Here is a 20,676-nt window from a genome sequence, read left to right as displayed (position 1 = left end):
TTCTAGAAAAAAACTTGCCACATTCTAGAGCTCATGCATACTCTATCAGCAGATAGTCACAGCAAAAGTCGCTCTCAGGAGAGCATTATTTACAAGTTTTATTCAGCATTGATCAGAACAAAGAAAGACATGACTGCCTGCATCAGTGTCTCCGACACAGAGAGAAACGAAAGCAAAGACACAACAGAAACATCCTGTGAAAACAGGAAATACGCAGACTCTGTGACTCACAGCCTGCTCCCTTTTAAGGTGGAACGGAAATATCCTAACAGTATGCACGATCTTGGAAACATATAATAATAATAATTTAATAATAATTTATTATTTATACCCCGCCCATCTGGCTGAGTTTCCCCAGCCACTCTGGGCGGCTCCCAATCAGTGTTAAAAACAGTACACCGTTACATATTAAAAACTTCCCTGAACAGGGCTGCCTTAAGATGTCTTCTGAATGTCAGGTAATTATTTATCTCTTTAACATCTGATGGGAGGCCGTTCCACAGGGTGGGCGCCACTACCGAGAAGGCCCTCTGCCTGGTTCCCTGTAGCCTCACTTCTCACAATGAGGGAACTGCCAGAAGGCCCTCGGCGCTGGATCTCAGTGTCCGGGCTGAATGATGTGGGTGGAGACGCTCCTTCAGGTATACAGGACCGAGGCCGTTTAGGGCTTTAAAGGTCAGCACCAACACTTTGAATCGTGCTCGGAAATGTACTGGGAGCCAATGCAGATCTCTCAGAACCGGTGTTATGTGGTCCCGGCGGCCACTCCCAGTCACCAGTCTAGCTGCCGCATTCTGGATTAATTGCAGTTTCTGGGTCACCTTCAAAGGTAGCCCCACGTAGAGCGCGTTGCAGTAGTCCAAGCGTGAGATAACTAGAGCATGCACCACTCTGGCGAGACAGTTCGCGGGCAGGTAGGGTCTTAGCCTGCATACCAGGTGGAGCTGGTAGACAGCTGCCCTGGACACAGAGTTAACCTGCGCCTCCATGGACAGCTGTGAGTCCAAAATGACTCCCAGGCTGCGCACCTGGTCCTTCAGGGGCACAGTTACCCCATTCAAGACCAGGGAATCCCCCACACCAACCTGCTCCCTGTCCCCCAAAAACAGTACTTCTGACTTGTCAGGATTCAACCTCAGTCTGTTAGCCGTCATCCATCCTCCAACCGCCTCCAGGCACTCACACAGGACCACACAAATGATGCCCTGCCCTTTTTAGAATGGGAGTATTCCTTCTGATGCTCAAGAATTTTCCAAGGCAGTTAGACCCAGTTAATGATCAATAAGAGGCAGTGAGGTGAGTCAGGGGGGAGATGTAGATTTAATACAGTGGTACCTCAGGATATGAACGGGATCCGTTCTGGAGCCCCGTTTGCATCCTGAAGTAAACGTAACACCGCTTCTGCGCATGTGCATGACATCATTTTGAACGTCTGCACATGCGTGAGCAGCGAAACCCGGAAGTAATGCACTCTGTTACTTCCGGGTCGCCACGGAGCACAACCCGAAAATACTTAAATTGAAGCTACTTTAACCTGAGGTATGACTGTATGTGTCTTGTGTGCATTATGTTTTTAGGTATTATCTATACCCCTCCACCCCAAGCAATCCAATTAAGTGTATTCTCCTCTCCCTTTCCTTGGCTGCAGTCCTCCAGTTATGAATCGAATCAGTTCTGCATTCCACAAAGCAGAGTGGAGGTTGTCCCGTGAGGGTTAACTGTGCATTTCCCACCAAACTCAGCCACACCTGAGGGTTTCCTGTCTCCTTACATACTACCAGTCCAGATAGAGGCCCAAATTGTCAGCTTCCTCTCCATCCATCTCAGTGTCATCCTTGATGTCAGGGACCGTGCTGAGGAGGGCTGCACTGAGGAGGCATGGTAGGAGCCACCCCCTACCGCGATTCTGAATCTTCCCAGGAACAGGAGGACAGCGTAGGTTTGGAACAGTGGTTTGCAGAGGGGCATAGTTCAGAAGGCAGAAGCTGGGAAATACTGGATGGGGAACAGCTAGAACAGGGATAGGCAACCTAAGGCCATGGGCCACAAGCAGCCCACAGGGGTCGTTTAACTGGCCCACGAACCGCTCCCAAACCGAGCTGCTCACTCGGTGAGTCCCCGCGCGCTGCACTAAACCAGCACAGTGACTCACTTCCGTGGTGCCAGAAATTGCGTCTGCGCAAACGCCAGAAATCGTGGGCACACGCGCTCATGTGCGCGTGTGATCCGGCCCACAGAGGGATCTCCGCTGGAGTGAACCGGCCCAGGCAAGGTAAACCTTGCTGATCTCTGAGCTAGAAGAAGAAGAAACACTGGGGAAGAGATGGTTGACAGCTTCACAGTCGTTGGACAGCATTCCCCCACCGCCCTCCCCAAGGCTGAGAAGAGGTCAAAAAGCCTCAGAACAGAAAGCACAGAGGATAGAAGCTCAGATTACAAGACGTAGGAGTGACAAAGATTACCGTACTTTTCCATGTATAACACACACACACACACACACACACACGTATAAGACGTCGCCTATTTTGGGGGACTAAAAATTAAGAAGATGGGGGGGGGGGAGATTGCCCAGAGTTGTTGAGCTTTTGGGAGGAGGGTGGCCCAGAGTTGTTGAGCTTTTAGGGAGGGTTGCCGAAAAACACTCACCCGCCTGGCCGACACTAACACTTCCCCACCCAATTGCAACAGCAGCAACCAATCAACACCACCCCTTGCCACAGATAATAACACGCTGCAGACCACCTCCTCTATTTAATTTTTGTGTCCTGCCCTATCCTATGAGCTCAGGGGCACTAAGAGATGTTTTAATGAGACCCAGGTATTCCGATGAGCTTGCCATTCTATTCCATGCTCAGGTAACCCCGCTTGTACGAAAAGTACCAGGAAAGATGGAGGAATACTATTTAAGTTACCTCTTGTCCGACTGGAATCCCTATGTCACCAGAAATGTAGCTAGAAAGGTACAAACAGGCATTCTCCATTGCAGTGTGCAATTAAACAATTATACTTCATATTCCCTCCAGCCACTTTTGCCTCAGGCATGTTCCCTCCTCTCTCTGGAAGAGACTGAAGCACATGCTGTGATCTCCTTTCATAGCTGCCCTGTCGACCTGAAATTTGCAATCAACCTCAGCACCGCCTGTCTCTCCCAGAGCTCATGATAACATGAAAAGGAATACTGAATCTTAGAAAGCAACTTTGCTCATGTAAGAGTGTGGCAGTGTGAACTGCATGCAAATTAAGCTTGATTTTCAATTGATTATGATGGTATTTTAGGGAAGCAGGTTTGCTGTGCTTCTCCAAATCAGCTTTAATTGTGCAACCTGAATTTCCCACTATGTGACTGAACCCCGCCCCAAAATAGCAACAGTCTGGAATCTTTCACACTCAGTTGGAGGGAGGGAGGTCACAAACAGAATTATTATTATTATTATTATTATTATTATTATTATTATTATTATTATTATTTATACCCCGCCCATCTGGCTGGGTTTCCCCAGCCACTCTGAAGCACTTAATGCATGTTGGACCATTTTTATCGATAAACAATAGAAAAGTCTAGGTTCTCCTTCCCTCCCCCACCCCCTCACTTACCTATTGCCTCTTACTCACTCTAAAGAGATTCTAACTGCCTAAGAACATTTCATCACAAAGAACAGCCACATTCTCAAAGGGCAAGGACATTCTGTAGGGAGTGACAAATCTTTCCATTTCAGTTCCTTATCTTTCTGATCTTAGTTCTCCACATTTCCACATCAGCTTGCAAATTCATGTAATGTTTGACTGGCGTGTATATCTGGCTTTCTAAACGATCTTCCATGGTGACCATCTTCCATTGTATCATATTGTGTTATATCACACTTTTGCAAGTCGCTTACAGTGCCTTCATTACAGATCTATAGGCACCAGGCATTCCTCTTCTCCAAGGTCTTTGGCTAATGAAACCATCTATGGCCTTTTAAACACTGGGGAGGGGGATTTGGGCGTTGTTGCTGTTACTATGTTATGCGTTTTTTATATTGTAAACCACCCAGGGATCCTCAGATGAAGGGTGGCATGGAAATTTAATCAATAATAATAAATGAATAAATAATGTATAAAACTGCATTATAGGAGGGAAACTGCTTCGCAAAAATGTGGGAAATTGCATACAAAAATGTGTATATTTAGATAATTTCACACTAAAGTGCTGGTGAATTTTTATGGGAGCTTAAAAACAAACAAATTAGTAACTGATGTGAAAATGGGGAGAACTAAGCTTTGAAATAGTGAGAAGCTTGTGAGAAAGACATGGGCAGATGCACTGATCCTTACAGAATGTTTTTGTCCTTTTAGAATGTGGGTGTGCTTTGTTATGGAATAGGATATTCTAGGGCAGTTAGAACCCTTTTGGAATGAGCAAGTGGCAATGAGGTCAGTGAGAGAGGGAAAGGGGCATGCACAGGCAGTTGTTTATAGATCAAGGTATGTACATTATGTTTTTAAGCATTATCTGTGTCCTCTTTCACTCTTCTGCCCAAACCATCTGAGTGTGGGAACTTCCAAATTGTTGAATTTACCTATGCACAAATTTGTGAACACACAAAATATCCTGCCAGGAAAAGAATAAAATTGAATGTATGGTCCCGATACCACTGCCATGATTATTATCTAAGACTGCAATCCTGTACACACGTATACCCATCATCTGATAAGACCTCCCCAGGCACAGCCAGAAATCCTTCGGCAACCTCCTCCTCATCAAATCCTTCCCTCTTTCCCTGTGGCAGATCTCCTTCCATGGGAATAACTGTAGCATGCACAGAATGCAGGGAGGGAGAAGCTGGCAGGTTGCGAATTCTCCTTCAAAGACAAAACGTTTGGCCTCCTCTCTAGCAACAGCGGCAACCGTGATCCTTGCCCTGCTTTGCAAAGGTGAGTGTGATGTGCAGAAAAGTCACTGTAGAAGTCCCATATCACTTTCTGATTTCTCCAAGTCATATTACTCTCTTTGGTGATCCCCTTCCCCACTGCTTTTCCTATCACATTCTCTTCCCATCTCAAGTGAAACTGATGAGCCTTGTTACATGTTCTGTTCCTGTCTTTTGGACTTGGTAATGGGGATGGAGGAGAAATTTGTTTAGAATAGGCAAAATACAGATTATGGAAGAAGTTGTATGGAGGACAGCAGGCAAGTGAGGGTTTAGCTGAGGACAAACTGAGGTTGATAGGGAAGGGCCCCATTCCTTCTAATGGACCAGCCTCCACTGCTGCTGTCTGTTTGCTTTGAGGAGCCCTCAGTAGAGTCGAGAAGAAGCAGATCAAGCAGTGGTCTGGGAAAGATAACTGGATCAAGGTATGGACAGATAGGGAGTGTAAATCCTACCAAAGCGCAGGAAGCAGGAAGCAAGAGCGATCAGAGAGAAAAGATGTTCAGCACCCTGTACAGTTCCCAAGAAAGTTATTATTAAAGCAGTGGTAGCCAGAGTGGTTCGGGACTCCAGATCCCATCATGCCTGGCTATAAGCCATGCCAGCTGGGGTGATGGGTTCAAGAACGTTTGGAGGGGACATATTTTGTATGCCAAGAGTCTTGGTTACATTCACCAGCATCTCTACATAAAAGGTATCAGGTTGCATACCTCTGCCTGAGATCCTGTTGGGCTGCTTCCACTCAGAGCAGACAACAGTGGAGAGGGTATAGCAGAACTCTGGAGTTCTGGCTCAATTTTCAATACTATAATCAACTGGGGTAAAAAGTGTGGTAACATTTGCACCATCACCAGAAGGTCTAAAATGAAACACTTAGGATTCAGGGAAGGTCTCTTTGCGGTGGCAGAGTATATTCACAACCAGGTGGTTTAGCTGGGGGGGGGGGTTGTTGCCTTAAGAAGGGATCTCTTCTTGTTAAAGCCAGCCAAGGCCACAAAGGTAGACTGTAATGGCAAGAGGAGGTGGTAAAAAGACTACAATAAAATTGGCACAAATGGAGAGGATCTAGCAATGGCACACAATACAAGATCTGAGTTTTCTTGGTGATTTTTCAGGGCACACATCTTGAGTACCCCCGTGGCTTAGTAAGTATCTGTTTCACAAAACAGTTCGAAACTTGTTTTACTGTCACGACTTTCTGTAGGAATGGAAACATTGGTGAGGCTGCTGATAACTCTTTTATGGTATCTCAGACCCTTTTACAGAATGGCAGTTCCTAGAGGGATGCGCATGTAGACAGGAGCACACTGAATTTATGTTCTCGAAATTTTATTTGGAACCATGAGGGCTAGAAACCTTGAAACTTTGAAAGCAGAGGTTCTCAGTGTTGTAGCACAAAAGTGCCTCAGGAGCTTACACATCTGCTGCATGTTGCCCCACCCCCCTGTTGTACTAGACTCTACTATTTTGCCCATAGCTGGGAATAAAAAAACCCCAAGATTTTGGGGTTCTAAGATAAAGGGGGGAACAGTGGAGTGGGTAGAAGGCAGCTTCCTGTGAATGACACTCACCCCTAAAAACATTCTGCTTTTCCCTGCTGTAAACTGAAATGAAGACCAGTGGGTGATTCCTGCAGGCTTCTCTGGTCCCGTGAGTGAGACTACCCCAAGAGGGGACACATGGTGGTCGCATGCCGTGTTTTACAGAGGGTAGTCCCCACAATGTAAAGGCATCCTCTGTTTGAAGGGCTGCCTGGTCAAACTTCAGTTTAAAGACAAAGAAGGGAAATCATGAGGGCCATTGAAGGGGCAGCAGACTAAACAGGCATGCAGCTCACTTGGTCCTTCCGTCTATGGTAAGATGCGTTCCTGTTTCAGTTATAGTCCTTGTTTCTGCGTTTGCATCTATAAATATGCATTAGCGCATGCAATTTTGTGCAGATGGATCTCCTCTTCGGCTCTCTTTCTTTGCCATATTTTGGGAAGTGCTGAATGAATTGGTCGTCTTTGGATACTAGTTAATTCTCTCCACCTCCCCATACGCACATTCTGATAGGTATGCTGACCAACAACTTGGACTTTAGAATCACAGTGCCTGACAGCATCACCGCACAGCAAGGCTTCTGCATCCACGTTCCCTGCAGTTTTACTACTCCCGATTGGTAGAAGCGCAGCTCTGAGCCACTGTATGGCTATTGGTTTAGGATTACAGATCGGCAGACCAATTTGGAAGGGACCAACATCTGGGTCCCGGGGGAATTTAAGGCCAGCAGTGATGAAAGGCAGAGATTACTTAAACTTCATTCCACTCATATGAAGTTATCAGGGGATCCAGAAAAAGGCGACTGCTCGTTCACCATCATCAACGCTGGACTCGATGACTGGGGCCAGTACTACTTTAGAATTGATAAAGGAGAGAGCTACAGATACTCCTATAATCCTTCCAATTCTCAAACTCACACTAATCCTCAGGTTGTGCTGACAGGTAGGTGGCTTTCCTATTAGGGGCATGCATAGGATTCAGACAAATCCCAAGGCCTGAGTTTAAAGCATCCTGCTTCAAAATGATTTGGAGTTTGTCTGAAGCAAAGCAGGAAGGATCTTTCCAAAGAGCCCCAAGCCAAAGCAAGACTCTCTGAAGCATTTCATGACACAGTAATTCAGATATTTGAAAGCTGTGCAGTCAGTGTGTCTGCAAACATGGAAACACTTCTCCCCAAGCTTACCATATAAGGAAAATGCAAGGGGGGAAATGGAGAGCTCTTTTGTGACTGACATGTCTACTCGGAGGTAAAGAGGGCTTTCCAATCACAGTATTTGCAAGGAGTGAGATGTATCACATTGCCCTTGTCTGTTCTCTGCTCTTTTGCTTGGTTCTTGCTTGGAACATGCTGGACATTCAAGTCCTTCTGCCTCTGGGCTCCATGCCCTCCCATCCACTCTGGTGAAATCAACTTTGCCCTTTGATTCCTACTGAGCAGAACACAACCTGGAGCTGTTTCCCATCCCATTTGTCATATTTCTGTAGCCTCATCACCCACAGTGTGAGAAGGACATTGCCCTCGTGTCCTGCTGGTGGGAGTTTTCAGAAGCATCAGGCTGGCCACCCTAGGAAATAAGGTGATGGACTTAGTGGGCCATTTAGTCTTGAGTTCCACTGAAATTAATGCAGCTTAAGGAAATCACAACTCATATTCACATTGATTTCAATCAAACCAGAGTATGACTAACTTGTCATGGATCCAGCTCAATATTTGTTGTCCCCCCTTTTTAAAAAAAGAAAAGTTGTTGGTTTCACTTTGTGCTGATGTTTTCATCACAGTTTTAACATTTGATCTGTCTCTTTTCATTACATATGGTTTTTATAATTTTATTGGCAGCTAGCTGACTTGTGAGTTCATTGAATGAAAAGATCAAGTAGAGATTGAGTTGAGTTAAAATAATAATAACAAATATCATCGCTCTGGGATTTTGCTACATTAAGGCGCATTGATGTGCACATAATGGGCTCTCAAATGTGTGGCCAGGAGGCTCTTGAGAACAAAAGGATGACAACCTTGGTGGGAGTTAAGAATGGCAAAGTGACGATGACTGGGAAATCCCATCCTTAAGCCAGGGCTCATGTGACTTACTTAATGCCCAGTGAATCTTCTTCTAATTCCTCCCTGGGGATTCTCACTCATTTAGATCTGAAGAAGCCCAAGATCATAAAGCCACATGAAGTGATTTGGGAGAAGCCAGCCACTTTCAGATGTATAGCAGCAGAAATGTGTCCAGGGACTAAGCCCCAAATCACCTGGCCTACAGAGCCAGATATACACCCTGTTTACGCAACATCTTCATGGAATACTCAACAGAGCAATTGGAGCTCGACCTATGGAGTTGACATCACCTTCAAGCCCAACTTAGCTGATGATGGCATAGTCCTTACCTGCAGCATCAAATACCATTTCTTGAAGTAAGCAGTCCACGTAGCCACCCGCCATTCCTTTGGCTGTGAGTAGCTCTTTGTTTTCTTTCCTCTCCCTGCATCCCAATCCATAAACGCTCAGCAGCTCCCTGAAGATCAGATTCCCCCCCCACATACACACACTCCCTGTTTTGCCCTTTGGTTTCCCACTTACCCATTTTGGTGCTCTCAGCACCCACATTTTGACAAGGGGAACCTGTATCACAATGCTGCAGTGCACCTCATCCTCTAAGACATCCCTTGGGCCACATACAAACCTCTGCCTAATTTGATGCAGAAGCTAATCATCATCATCATCTTGCAATTTTCAGTCCAAGTGACTCTTCGAGAAGGCAGGGTTTTTTTTTGCCAGTTTTGAACAGGATTCATAATGGCATTTTCTAGGAGAATTCAGATCAACAAGAGCACAAGGATACCCTTCCCTTCCTATCTCAGTACATGAAGGAATGTATGTACTCATTTGCTCTTGCCAGCAATTTTACACATGCTTAAAGGAACAGGGAATAGACCACAGGCTACATTGTCTGTCCTAAATTGAGATGAAACCAATTTCCTTCTCTCTCTCTTTCTCTGGGTGCCTTCAGCCTGTCTCTAGCGTATTTTGTGCAAGGGATTCAAGCACATACCAGACATCTAGGTTTGCACAATTACGGTAAAGTGGATTGAAGTGCTCTGCCCCCTAGTGGAACAAACACACTTAAAAATGCTATAGTTTAAAAACTATGATACTACTTTAAACAGTCATGGTTCCCTCTAGAGAATTGTGGAAGCTGTACTTTGTTAAGGTTGCTGAGTATTGTTAGGTGACCCCTATTCCCCTCCCAGAGCTACAGTTACCACAGCAGTTTAGCAGTCAATCCCTCTTCCCAAGATACTCTGGAAATAGGCAATAGAACAAAAAAAAAAAATACCCCCATCTCTCTTCCTCCCCTCTCCTTTCCCCCACCTGCAAGATGTCTATGACAAAAGTGTCTCTCATCAAATGCAAAGAAGCTTTGAAAAAGATTCTATTGAAAGGGCAATTGAAAGTGGAGACAATAGATGTACCTTTCCCGGTTTCTCTGTTTGCTTTGTAACACAAATAAACCTTAATCAAAAGAACTTTTTTTTAAAAAAAAGTGTGATGTGCACATCCACATCACAGATTTAAAGCGTTCTCAATACCACTTTAACAGTCATGGTGTTGCCCAAAGAAACCTGGGGACTGTAGTTTGTTTAGGGTGCTGGGAATGGTAGCTCTGCAAGGGGCCTCCTAACAACACACAGAACCCTTAGCAAACTGCAGTTCCAGGATTCTTCAAAGGGGACCATGACCGTTAAAGTGGCGTAACAGTGTGTGGCTGTGACATAGCTGTCAACTGTCCCTTATTTGGCAGGAAACTCCCTTATCCCAGTGCCGTTTCCCGCTGCTGTCCCGGATTGATGATGTCCCTTAAATTTCCCAGGTTTCAAAGGAAGCAGCTCCTCTCTCTCCCTCCCTCCCTGCCAGCCAGGGAGGAAGGAGGCTCCAACTGTGTTGCTTGGCTGCGTTGCTCACCCAATAAGGAGTCTAAGAACAACTGGAGGGTGGAGCTTGCATGCCTTGTGCCAATCAAATTGGCTGTGTTGCCTGGGGACTCACCTTTGCTCAGCACTTCCCAGCGGAGAGGTGATGGTGGTTTTCCTTGCTGCATCCCCTTTGCCGGGTTGCTGCACTGTGGGAACCACCACTTGAGGCTTCGTTTGGCTGCTGGTTGACTAAAATCCCTTATTTTGGCTGCTGGTCCCTTATTTTTGAGGCTGCTGGTCCCTTATTTTCGAGGCTGCTGGTCCCTTATTTTCAAGTCTGTAAGTTGACAGCTATGGGCTGTGACCTCTGTATAAAACAAACTTTATTTGCTTCCGCTGCCCCAAAGCCTCTCACTCTCTGTTGTAGCATTGTAAGACATGTTAATAGTTCTGAATTTGGATCATTCACCCCGGCTTTTTGTTGCTTTCCAGATAGGCCTACAGCCAGCACCATCCTGCCTAATGCTACATGTGAGAATGAGGACCGAGGCCGCCGTTGCACCTGTTCTTTCCACTCCTGGCCTCCACCAATGCTTACGTGGGAAGTGGACGGGGTAACCGTCACTGGGAAAGGAAGCACAAGTGACATGGAGGTCTTACACTGGGCTGAGGGCAATGCGGTGAGCAGCACCCTGCTGTGGAAAGGAGTCTCCATTGACCACCATGACCCCTTCATCACCTGCACGGCAACCAACCCCTTTGGGAAGCAGACAATGGTGATCCTACCTGGGTCCAATGGAACAAGTGAGCATCTCCTGCCCCAGACTTCACCTTTAAGTCCTGTGCATGCTAACATTTACAAATCTCCAAGGCAGGCAGACTTGGGTGGGCAGCCCTAGGCCCACTTTTCCTGGTAATAGGCACCACTGAACATAGCAGGACTTCCTTCCAAGGAAACATGCATCCGATTGTGCTGTTTGGCTTCATCCAAGGCAAGGATGGGGGACTTTTCTCAGCCCAGGGGCCACATTGCCTCAATGCACTGGACACTGAGGTCCAGTGCTGAGGGCCTTCTGGCGGTTCCCTCGCTGCGAGAAGCCAAGTTACAGGGAACCAGGCAGAGGGCCTTATCGGTAGTGGCGCCCGCCCTGTGGAATGCCCTCCCACCAGATGTCAAAGAGAAAAACAACTACCAGACTTTTAGAAGACATCTGAAGGCAGCCCTGTTTAGGGAAACTTTTAATGTTTAATAGACTGTTGTATTTTAATATTCTGTTGAAAGCCACCCAGAGTGGCTGGGGAAACCCAGCCAGATGGACGGGGTATAAATAATTTTATTATTATTAATAATATTATTATATCTGCCCTTCCATCATGTCACTTCTCCCTCACCTTTTCTCCAAACTTGGAAAACTCTTCTTGTGGGAGAGTTTCCCCTTCACCATTTCCATTGCCCTTTTCTGAACTTTCTCCAACTGAGAAAAACTACTCCCAGGTAAAACCTTTCCAGCACTGGAAATGCATGTATATTCGAAAAATGAATCGTGAACAGCACATTTCACTGAAAATGAAATGCTTGCTTATGCTGCAGTTTTGAAGCCAAACTTAATTACCTTTGAAGTTCATTTAATGATGATAATGAACTAAAGATGATAAATACATATCAGGCTTTCCAAGATATACACACCCACATACACATAACAGTTATCCCACAGGCTGCAAGCAGGGCTCCCCTGGATTTAATGATGCCTTTAATTAATTAATCAAGCAACTAATCATAATTAATTGATAATCAGATTTAACGCAGGCAGTTCAGAACACAAGCACACAATATGCACAGCTTGCAGGCTTAACATATAGAATAAGAGAAGAAGAACACACGTTTAGAGAAAATTGGAAAACGTTTATTGAATATATAGGGGGGAATTGTGTGCACTTGAAAAGGTTGGCAGCATTAAGATAAATTCAACAGTGTAAATAATTTTTTGATGGATGTGGTAATGGAATACTGAATGGTTTAGTTTATGTAAAATATGCATGGATTTATGATTTGCAAAATGAAGCATGGAGAGAGAAGAAGGGAAGTCACTGATATTTTAAGGATCTTTAATTAATGCATTCCTTCATGGGTAACCTCCTGGGGCATGATGGCCAGAGGCAAATGTGGGTGTGATTCTCCCCTTTGTACAATGGGCTACATTCCAGCCACACAGCAGCCAGAGATGTCTACGCAGACATGCACGGGCACACCTCTCCATCTAGGCAAGCAAGAGGCATTCTCACTATTCAAGCGGCGGTTGTTGGCGCCCATTGGGAGTGGTAGGATGGAAGGCAAGGAGACCGGCAGCAGGTGGCGCCAGAGCCTATGAGATGCAGAGATAAACTCAGCCTAGTTTTGCTGCCATCCTCCTCCTGGCTGGGATTAAGGAGAAGGAAGATGACAGTCGGGTTGCAGGTAGGAAGGCAGGACGGCTGGGGGGAACTGAAGGCAGAGTGAGGCTGATGGGGCAGTGCCACACTTGCCACAGTGGACTGGCCTCCACAGAAGTCAGGGAAACATTCTATCCAGGCATAAGAACCCAAGGGAGGTTTCAAAGCAGCATTGGTGAGGATCACAATTGGGAGGGCCCCAATGGTGACATAGAGAGACTGGGGTGGAGGGATACATTCGGACCTGCGTCTGCGCTTCCCCTCCCCAGTCTAAATTGCTTTAGCCACTGTATTTTTATGCTAAATTTAGTGGTTGGGGCCTTTTGTTGGTTGACTGGGCTTCCTGTTTTGTGATGGATTTGATTCTGGTTTTACAGAGCATTCCTGGAGGCCAGCATAACTTACCCCTATTCCAAACTCCATTGAGGGAATCTCTAAGGAAGGCTTGCTGAGCCAGTAGGTGAGCAAAAGCCCATGTTGTGAGGATTGGGCCCTAGGTCAATGTGGTCAAGGTTTGGAGTAGGTAGAGGTCTCTCCTTTTTGTCCCCCATGCAACTCTTTCAGAATGCCCATTTGGGGAGGACATATGACAGCGTAAGTTACACCAGGTGAGCCCCCACACTGAGTCAGGGTGAATGTCTCGCATCAGGGGAGCCCCAACTCAGCAAGGAAAGACAAAGAACTGTTAAATCTCTGGCCTCATGGCAGATCTTGGGTTTGCATTGTGCTGTTATTATTGTGTGAGGGGTTTTTTTTTTTTTTCCTGGTGTATGTCAACTGCCCAGAGAACTTGATTGGATGGGTAGCATATAAATATATTAAATCAACTTTTTCAGACGGCCCTCCATCACCACCTTATGTGAAGGTGAAGATTCCTTGGGTCATTTCTGGGATCACTCTTGGGTCCTTGAATCTGCTGACTGTTGTTGTGGCCCTGGTTTACCTTGGCATAGGTGAGTATTGTGGAGTGGAGGCTCTATCCTCTCCTCCCTCAGTTGTGGCTGAGTGAGACAGGCATGTCATCTCCCAGCTTGCCTATCCATGGCATAAAGATCCTTGGTGGATATTTACCCCTGAGGTGACCCATCTCCCTCTACACCAGGAGGTGTCTATCATCTTCCCTAATCTCCATAAAGGTATCACTCTGTTTACCTGTAAAATGTGACTTTGGCTTTCATAGGTCAGAAGGAGCCAAGTGTTGCTCAGTCCCAGGGCTGTCTTAAGCACATGCGGCACCGAGGTTCAAAGATCTGCCTGGCGCTGCCACCCCCCACCCCAGGTTGCCCAGTCCCAGGTGTGCAGGAGGGCAGAGCCAGCCAGCCACCTCAGCGTCTCACTGGCTCGGTCGCCCCAAACTTGTGGCGCAGAGCAGCCCGCAGCAGAAGAGCCCACCTCGGCGCTCCGACCGATGGGTGGTCTCTTCCCTGGACTCAACTCTCGGGCCCCAGACTCTCAGCCTGGAGCCCCTGAGAGCCCGGCGCCCAGGTGCCCTGCACCCCTAGCACCTATGGGTAAGAAGGCCCTGCTCAGTCCAACCTGGGAGAAGGAGTTCTGAAAAACTGAGCTGCCCTAGGCAGCTTTTGTTCATAGCATGGGGAATGTAGGTATAGTGGAACCTTGGTTCTCGAACGGATTAGTTGACGAACAAATTGGCTTCTGAATGCCAAAAACCCAGAAGTAAGTGTTCCAGTTTTTTAGAAGCCAAACGTCCAACACGGTTTCCACTTGAGTGCAGGAAGCTCTTACAGGCAATCGGAAGCCGCACCTTGGTTTTCGAATGGTTTCAGGAGTCGAACGGACTTCCGGAATGAATTAAGTTCAAGAACCAAGATTCCACTGTCTATAAATAGAGATTTCCTAGATGCCAAGTTCCAAGTTTGGGGCAAATACTCTTTGCTGAGAGAACCCCAGGGGAGTTTTAAATATGCAGCCGAGTAAAGCATGGAAATATAGAATGTTAAACCTTTAAAATATACCCTTCTATGTTCTTTCCAAAATTGCCCTCTACCCTAGCATAGAAAAAGACCACACATTTGGTACGTTTAACATGGTTTACTTACAAACTCTCCAAATTTCATAGAATCATAGAATCATAGAGTTGGAAGAGACCACAAGGGCCATCGAGTCCAATTTCAGATTCATACGCTTCTCCATACAGCATTCAAAACAGTCTCACAAGCAATAAAACTTGGCTTGCTTAGTGGTGAAAGCCCCAACATTATTGGTATAGGAATACAAGAGTTGGAAGTGACCCAGAGGATCATGTAGTCCAACTCTCTGCAATGCAGGCCTAAGCAGCTGTCCCTTACAGGGATCAAACTTGTAATCTTGGTGTTATCAGCACCACACTCCTCAGTCCTGCTTTATACTGTGAGGAAACTCTTATTTCTGGGAATGGTTCCTTATTTAGGATTGAAATTTAGTATTGCAGTGGTACGTCGGGGTAAGTACTTAATTCGTTCCAGAGGTCCGCACTTAACCTGAAACTGTTCTTAACCTGAAGCACCACTTTAGGGGCCTCCTGCTGCTGTTGCGCCGCCGGAGCACTATTTCTGTTCTCATCCTGAGGTAAAGTTCTTAACCTGAAGCACTATTTCTGGGTTAGCGGAGTCTGTAACCTGAAGCGTATGTAACCTGAAGCGTATGTAACCCGAGGTACCACTGTACTAAATAAGCAACAGGGTGACATTCTTAGAGGGACACCTGTGTCGCTATTGAAACTGCTCTTAGTATAATAATAATAATAATAATAATAATAATAATAATAATAATTTATTATTTATACCCCGCCCATCTGGCTGGGCCTCCCCAGCCACTCTGGGCGGCTTCCATAAAAACCAAAAATACAATAAAATATCACACGTTAAAAACTTCCCTGAACAGGGCTGCCTTAAGATGTCTCCTGAATGTCAGGTAGTTGTTTATCGCCTTGACATCTGCTGGAAGGGTGTTCCACAGGGCGGGCGCCACTACCGAGAAGGCCCTCTGCCTGGTTCCCTGTAGCTTTGCTTCTCGCAATGAGGGAACCGCCAGAAGGCCCTCGGCGCTGGACCTCAGCGTCCGGGCAGACTGATGGGGGTGGAGACGCTCCTTCAGGTATACTGGACCGAGGCCGTTTAGGGCTTTAAAGGTCAGCACCAACACTTTGAATTGTGCTCGGAAACGTACTGGGAGCCAATGCAGGTCTTTCAAGACCGGTGTTATATGGTCTCGGCGGCCGCTCCCAGTCACCAGTCTAGCTGCCGCATTCTGGATTAGTTGTAGTTTCCGAGTCACCTTCAAAGGTAGCCCCACGTAGAGTGCATTGCAGTAGTCCAAGCGGGAGATAACCAGAGCATGCACCACTCTGGCGAGACAGTCCGCAGGCAGATAGGGTCTCAGCCTACGTACCAGATGGAGCTGGTAAACAGCTGCCCTAGACACAGATTTGACCTGTGCCTCCAGGGACAGCTGTGAGTCCAAAATGACTCCCAGGCTGCGCACCTGGTCCTTCAGGGGCACAGTTACCCCATTCAGGACCAGGGAATCCTCCACACCTGCCCGCCTCCTGTCCCCCCAAAACAGTACTTCTGTCTTGTCAGGATTCAACCTCAATCTGTTAGCCGCCATCCATCCTCCAACCGCCTCCAGACACTCACACAGGACCTTCACCGCCTTCACTGGTTCTGATTTAAAAGAGAGGTAGAGCTGGGTATCATCTGCATACTGATGAACACCCAGCCCAAACCTGTGTATCCCAAAGTTCATAGGATGGAGCAGGAAACTGAAATAAAATAGGTAGCCAGACTAAGGGTGGGCCTGAGCATAAGGAATGGCTTTAATGCCTATGATTTTTTGACAGAATTACAAGCCTGGTAGATGAAGGGAACGCAAACTGGGAGGGGTGGCTAACACCCCAGAGGACAGGATCACACTTCAAAACGACCTTGACAGATTAGAGAACTGGGCCAAAACAAACAAGATGAACTTTAACAGGGAGAAATGTAAAGTATTGCACTTGGGCAAAAAAAATGAGAGGCACAAATACAAGATGGGTGACACCTGGCTTGAGAGCAGTACATGTGAAAAGGATCTAGGAGTCTTGGTTGACCACAAACTTGACATGAGCCAACAGTGTGACGCGGCAGCTAAAAAAGCCAATGCAATTCTGGGCTGCATCAATAGGAGTATAGCATCTAGATCAAGGGAAGTAATAGTGCCACTGCATTCTGCTCTGGTCAGACCTCACCTGGAGTACTGTGTCCAGTTCTGGGCACCACAGTTCAAGAAGGACACTGACAAACTGGAATGTGTCCAGAGGAGGGCAACCAAAATGGTCAAAGGCCTGGAAACGATGCCTTATGAGGAAGGGCTAAGGGAGCTGGGCATGTTTAGCCTGGAGAAGAGGAGGTTAAGGGGTGATATGATAGCCAAGTTCAAATATATAAAAGGATGTCACATAGAGGAGGGAGAAAGTTTGTTTTCTGCTGCTCCAGAGAAGCGGACACGGAGCAATGGATCCAAACTACAAGAAAGAAGATTCCACCTAAACATTAGGAAGAACTTCCTGACAGTAAGAGCTGTTCGACAGTGGAATTTGCTGCCAAGGAGTGTGGTGGAGTCTCCTTCTTTGGAGGTCTTTAAACAGAGGCTTGACAACCATATGTCAGGAGTGCTCAGGGGGTTGGACTCGATGGCCCTTGTGGTCTCTTCCAACTCTATGATTCTATGATTCTATGATTTTCTTCCCTCCAGTGTCCAATCGTCAGGTTTACAGGCATCGTAGAGATGTGGCTGAAGTTTCTACGATGGATGCTGCCATTTCCCCTTCAATGCAGGTCCGGCATTGAGTGGATCATATGAAATTACCGTATTTTTTTGCACCATAACACTCACTTTTTTCCTCCTATAAAGTAAGGGGAAATGTCTGTGCGTGTTATGGAGCGAATGCCTGTGGGTGGCGGGGCGGATCTGCTGCAGTCGTGAGCAGAGGATCCATGGTTCCCCTTCCTTCCCTCCTCTGTGGTTACAAAGCAAGGATCCACATGGATCCTCAGGGTTTTTGCATTGGGCTACTCCAAACTCACTGTCAGATCACATGTCTGTGGCCACAGCATTAACCACAAAAATCATACATCCACTATTTCGTTTAGAATATTTTTTTTCTTGTTTTCCTCCTCTAAAAACTACGTGCGTGTTATGGTCTGGTGCGTATTATAGAGCAAAATATACGGTAATTTACCATGACATGCTAGCTATTGTTTCAGATTTGCATTCACAGCCCAAATATGCACAGTAGAGTAACTTCCCTGTGCTAGTAAGCAAAGAATAAATCCATTTTGGCTTGTGGAACATTCTCCACCCTGATTCAATTGCTTTATTTTCCACAAGTCTTTCTTCCATTTTGTAGGCCACTGAAGGGGAAATATACATACTTTAGTGTATTTTAAACATAATAATAGCAGGTAACAGCCAAGCATATATCAAGCCATCAAAGATATTAACAAGCCAATTTCCAACCCTGCATGATGCTTTTCCAAGTTAATGAATTTCCAGAGGGGCAGCCAGTGTTAGTCATTTGCAGCAAAAAAAGAAGAAGAAAAGAACAAAGAGTCTTGTGGCACCTTGGAGACAAAGGGCTAATGACAGCAATTCTAACCATGTCTACTCAGTAGGTCTCACAGTCAAAAGCTGCTGTGTTGACCTGTTGGATAGGCACCTTATGAACAGAGGGGATTAGGTACCTTCAGGGATTTTGGGGGGAAATAGACCATTGCAACTTCTGATACCATGTTCCCTGATCTGCACCTCATCAGGGAACAGGGAGGCCTAAGAGATCGGGGGGGGGGGCAGTTTCCACATCCGCAGACCTGATGCTGATGCCAGCCAGGACAGAAGAGCCCATCGTTGTGCCTGTTGCATGATTAAAAATGAACCAAAAACAAACCCCTGTGTTGCAATAACACAACAAAAGGACAGTGTCTCCGGAATGATGCTACTGTTTCGTAATAGTCTTCATCAGCAGATAATTTTCAACAGAATATATAAGTAAGATTCATGCTAAGGATCAGTGCCTTTTTGGAGTAAATATTTGGTGTACATAAGAGATAATTGTAAATCTTTAAAGACACTGGCAGGGTTTGATTAACTTCAACAGCATATGGTTAATTAGATAAACGAATAAAGTACGAGATGTAATGAAACTATAAGATACTTACCGAAGGGGGGGGGAGGAAGTCTGAAGCGCGGCAGAGCTAAAGGTGATATATGAGATTTTTTTGTATAACAAATGTACATAAATATACTCTGACTGAAAATCAATAAAAATCTATTTTTTTATTAAAAAAAAGGATCAGTGCCTTTTGAGGCTTTTGAGGCGTCTTCCGTTGAAACTTTTGAAAAACTATTGAGAGACTGTCCTTAGACATCTGTTTTGAACACATGGCTTGACGGTCCTCGCTACCACTCTGTTATTTTGTACGTAAGAACTTTGATTGGCTTACTCCTACAATTTGAATGATATCATTACTCTAGTATATCTTTTCTACTATTAGACTACGTGTTGTGTTTGTATTGTTGTGCATGATTAAAAATAGCAGTTTAAATGTCAAGCAAATGTGCAAGTTAATGCAGAAAAGGGATGGTGCAGACTTTAGGGATGAACAGAGGTGAACAAGACATGAGACAGAAAACAGACTTATTCTCCTCCCTATCCCCTTACTGCTCTGTGATAGGCAGGCATTTAACAGGCCTTGGTTTTCCAACAGGGAAGAGCTGTAATGGTTAAAGCTTTTACTGTTGATATCTGTCTGCCATGAAGTTCTTAAAGGCATCATAAAACAGAAGCCAAACTCATATGCATGGTACCCAATTTTATATCATCTATCTGTCTATCTATCATCTATCTATCTATCTATCTATCTATCTATCTATCTATCTATCATCTATATCTATCTATCTATCTATCTATCTATCTATCATCTATCATCTATCATCTATCATCTATCTATCTATCATCTATCTATCTATCTATCATCTATCTATCATCTATCATGAGGATGACAATGAGGAAGTTCTTCCAACATATTCCACTTGGGATTTCCTCCTCATGTCTTTAAATTTTCTCTTCAGGCTCCACAGCAGCAAGGCGATGAGGCCTGGATCAACAGGCCTTGGTGGCGACAGAACCCACTGAACTATTGGCACTGATTCTCTTGTTTCTTTCAGCGATGATAAGAGAACCTTTCCAGCCTTTATTCAAGACTAGCGCCCTTGCCCTGGAAATGTTGCATGTACAACTGTCCTTCTTCCTTCAAATAAAACATTTTGCTTATTCACATATAAACTCTTTATTTTGCCTTTCAAAGCATTTGAGGCATGCATTCCCACCATGTGTTGGACAGACCCAGCAACATTACAATGAAGGAGGGAAGGCCAGCAAGACCTGAAGCAAAAGACCTTAATTGATCCTTTGAGGGCTACATTTTGTCCCCCATTTCAAGTCACTGCAAATTCTACAGAAACGTATTTGCTTTGTTTTGCCCGACTTACTTTTGCCCTGCAGTCTTCAGCCCCTGGCTCCGCCCACCCTCAGAATGTGGCCCTCAGAATGTTGGCCACATAAAATCCACTCTGTGGGCTGAAAGGCATTATCCACCTTTGCTTCCAAAAGCACCATTGCTAATACATCCAGACCTGCTTTTCTTCCACATAAGGGACTGGGGCATTCAGGGTGAGCCACGTAGGTGGAATCAATCTCCACAACCACAGTGTTGTGCAGTTCTGCTGAGACCAGATGGGGTGACAGATGAGGTCCTTGTGGTCCAGACCAGTGGTTGGGAAGACTATGGTAAACCTCTCCAGAGTCATGGAGGACTTGACAAATCTGCATATACCTCTG

The 20,676-nt window shown here is 45.7% G+C and overlaps 1 protein-coding gene across 7 annotated transcripts; it reads left to right on the top strand.

Annotated features, from left to right (window-relative positions):
• The first annotated feature begins 3,707 nt into the window (after positions 1–3,707).
• On the top strand, positions 3,708–20,058 carry LOC309537271 (myeloid cell surface antigen CD33-like). Of its 7 annotated transcripts, XM_082232059.1 has the most exons (8): positions 3,708–3,772; positions 4,336–4,464; positions 4,770–4,914; positions 6,966–7,394; positions 10,860–11,171; positions 13,634–13,750; positions 17,532–17,614; positions 19,908–20,058. In XM_082232059.1, exons 4-8 carry the CDS (start codon positions 7,223–7,225, stop codon positions 19,983–19,985), a joined length of 762 nt encoding a protein of 253 aa, XP_082088185.1. In that variant the 5' UTR covers positions 3,708–3,772; positions 4,336–4,464; positions 4,770–4,914; positions 6,966–7,222; the 3' UTR covers positions 19,986–20,058. The 7 variants fall into 7 exon arrangements, with proteins under 7 accessions (XP_082088185.1, XP_082088187.1, XP_082088186.1 ...); XM_082232061.1 differs by lacking the exon at positions 4,336–4,464 and having other exon boundaries at positions 3,752–3,772; XM_082232060.1 differs by lacking the exons at positions 3,708–3,772; positions 4,336–4,464 and adding an exon at positions 3,784–3,927.
• The last annotated feature ends 618 nt before the right edge of the window (positions 20,059–20,676 follow it).

The sequence above is a fragment of the Podarcis vaucheri genome, assembly GCF_965113315.1.
Source record: "Podarcis vaucheri genome assembly, chromosome: 7".
NCBI lineage: Eukaryota > Metazoa > Chordata > Lepidosauria > Squamata > Lacertidae > Podarcis > Podarcis vaucheri.
This window is presented reverse-complemented; position numbering and strand designations above follow the sequence as displayed.

Coding starts and splice junctions, on each gene's coding strand:
- LOC309537271 (XM_082232059.1), top strand. CDS start 7,223: ATGAAGTTATCAGGGGATCCAGAAAAAGGCGACTGCTCGTTCACCATC. Junction 7,395..10,859: donor TCCTCAGGTTGTGCTGACAG/GTAGGTGGCTTT, acceptor GTTGCTTTCCAG/ATAGGCCTACAGCCAGCACC. Junction 17,615..19,907: donor CCATTTCCCCTTCAATGCAG/GTCCGGCATTGA, acceptor TTTTCTCTTCAG/GCTCCACAGCAGCAAGGCGA.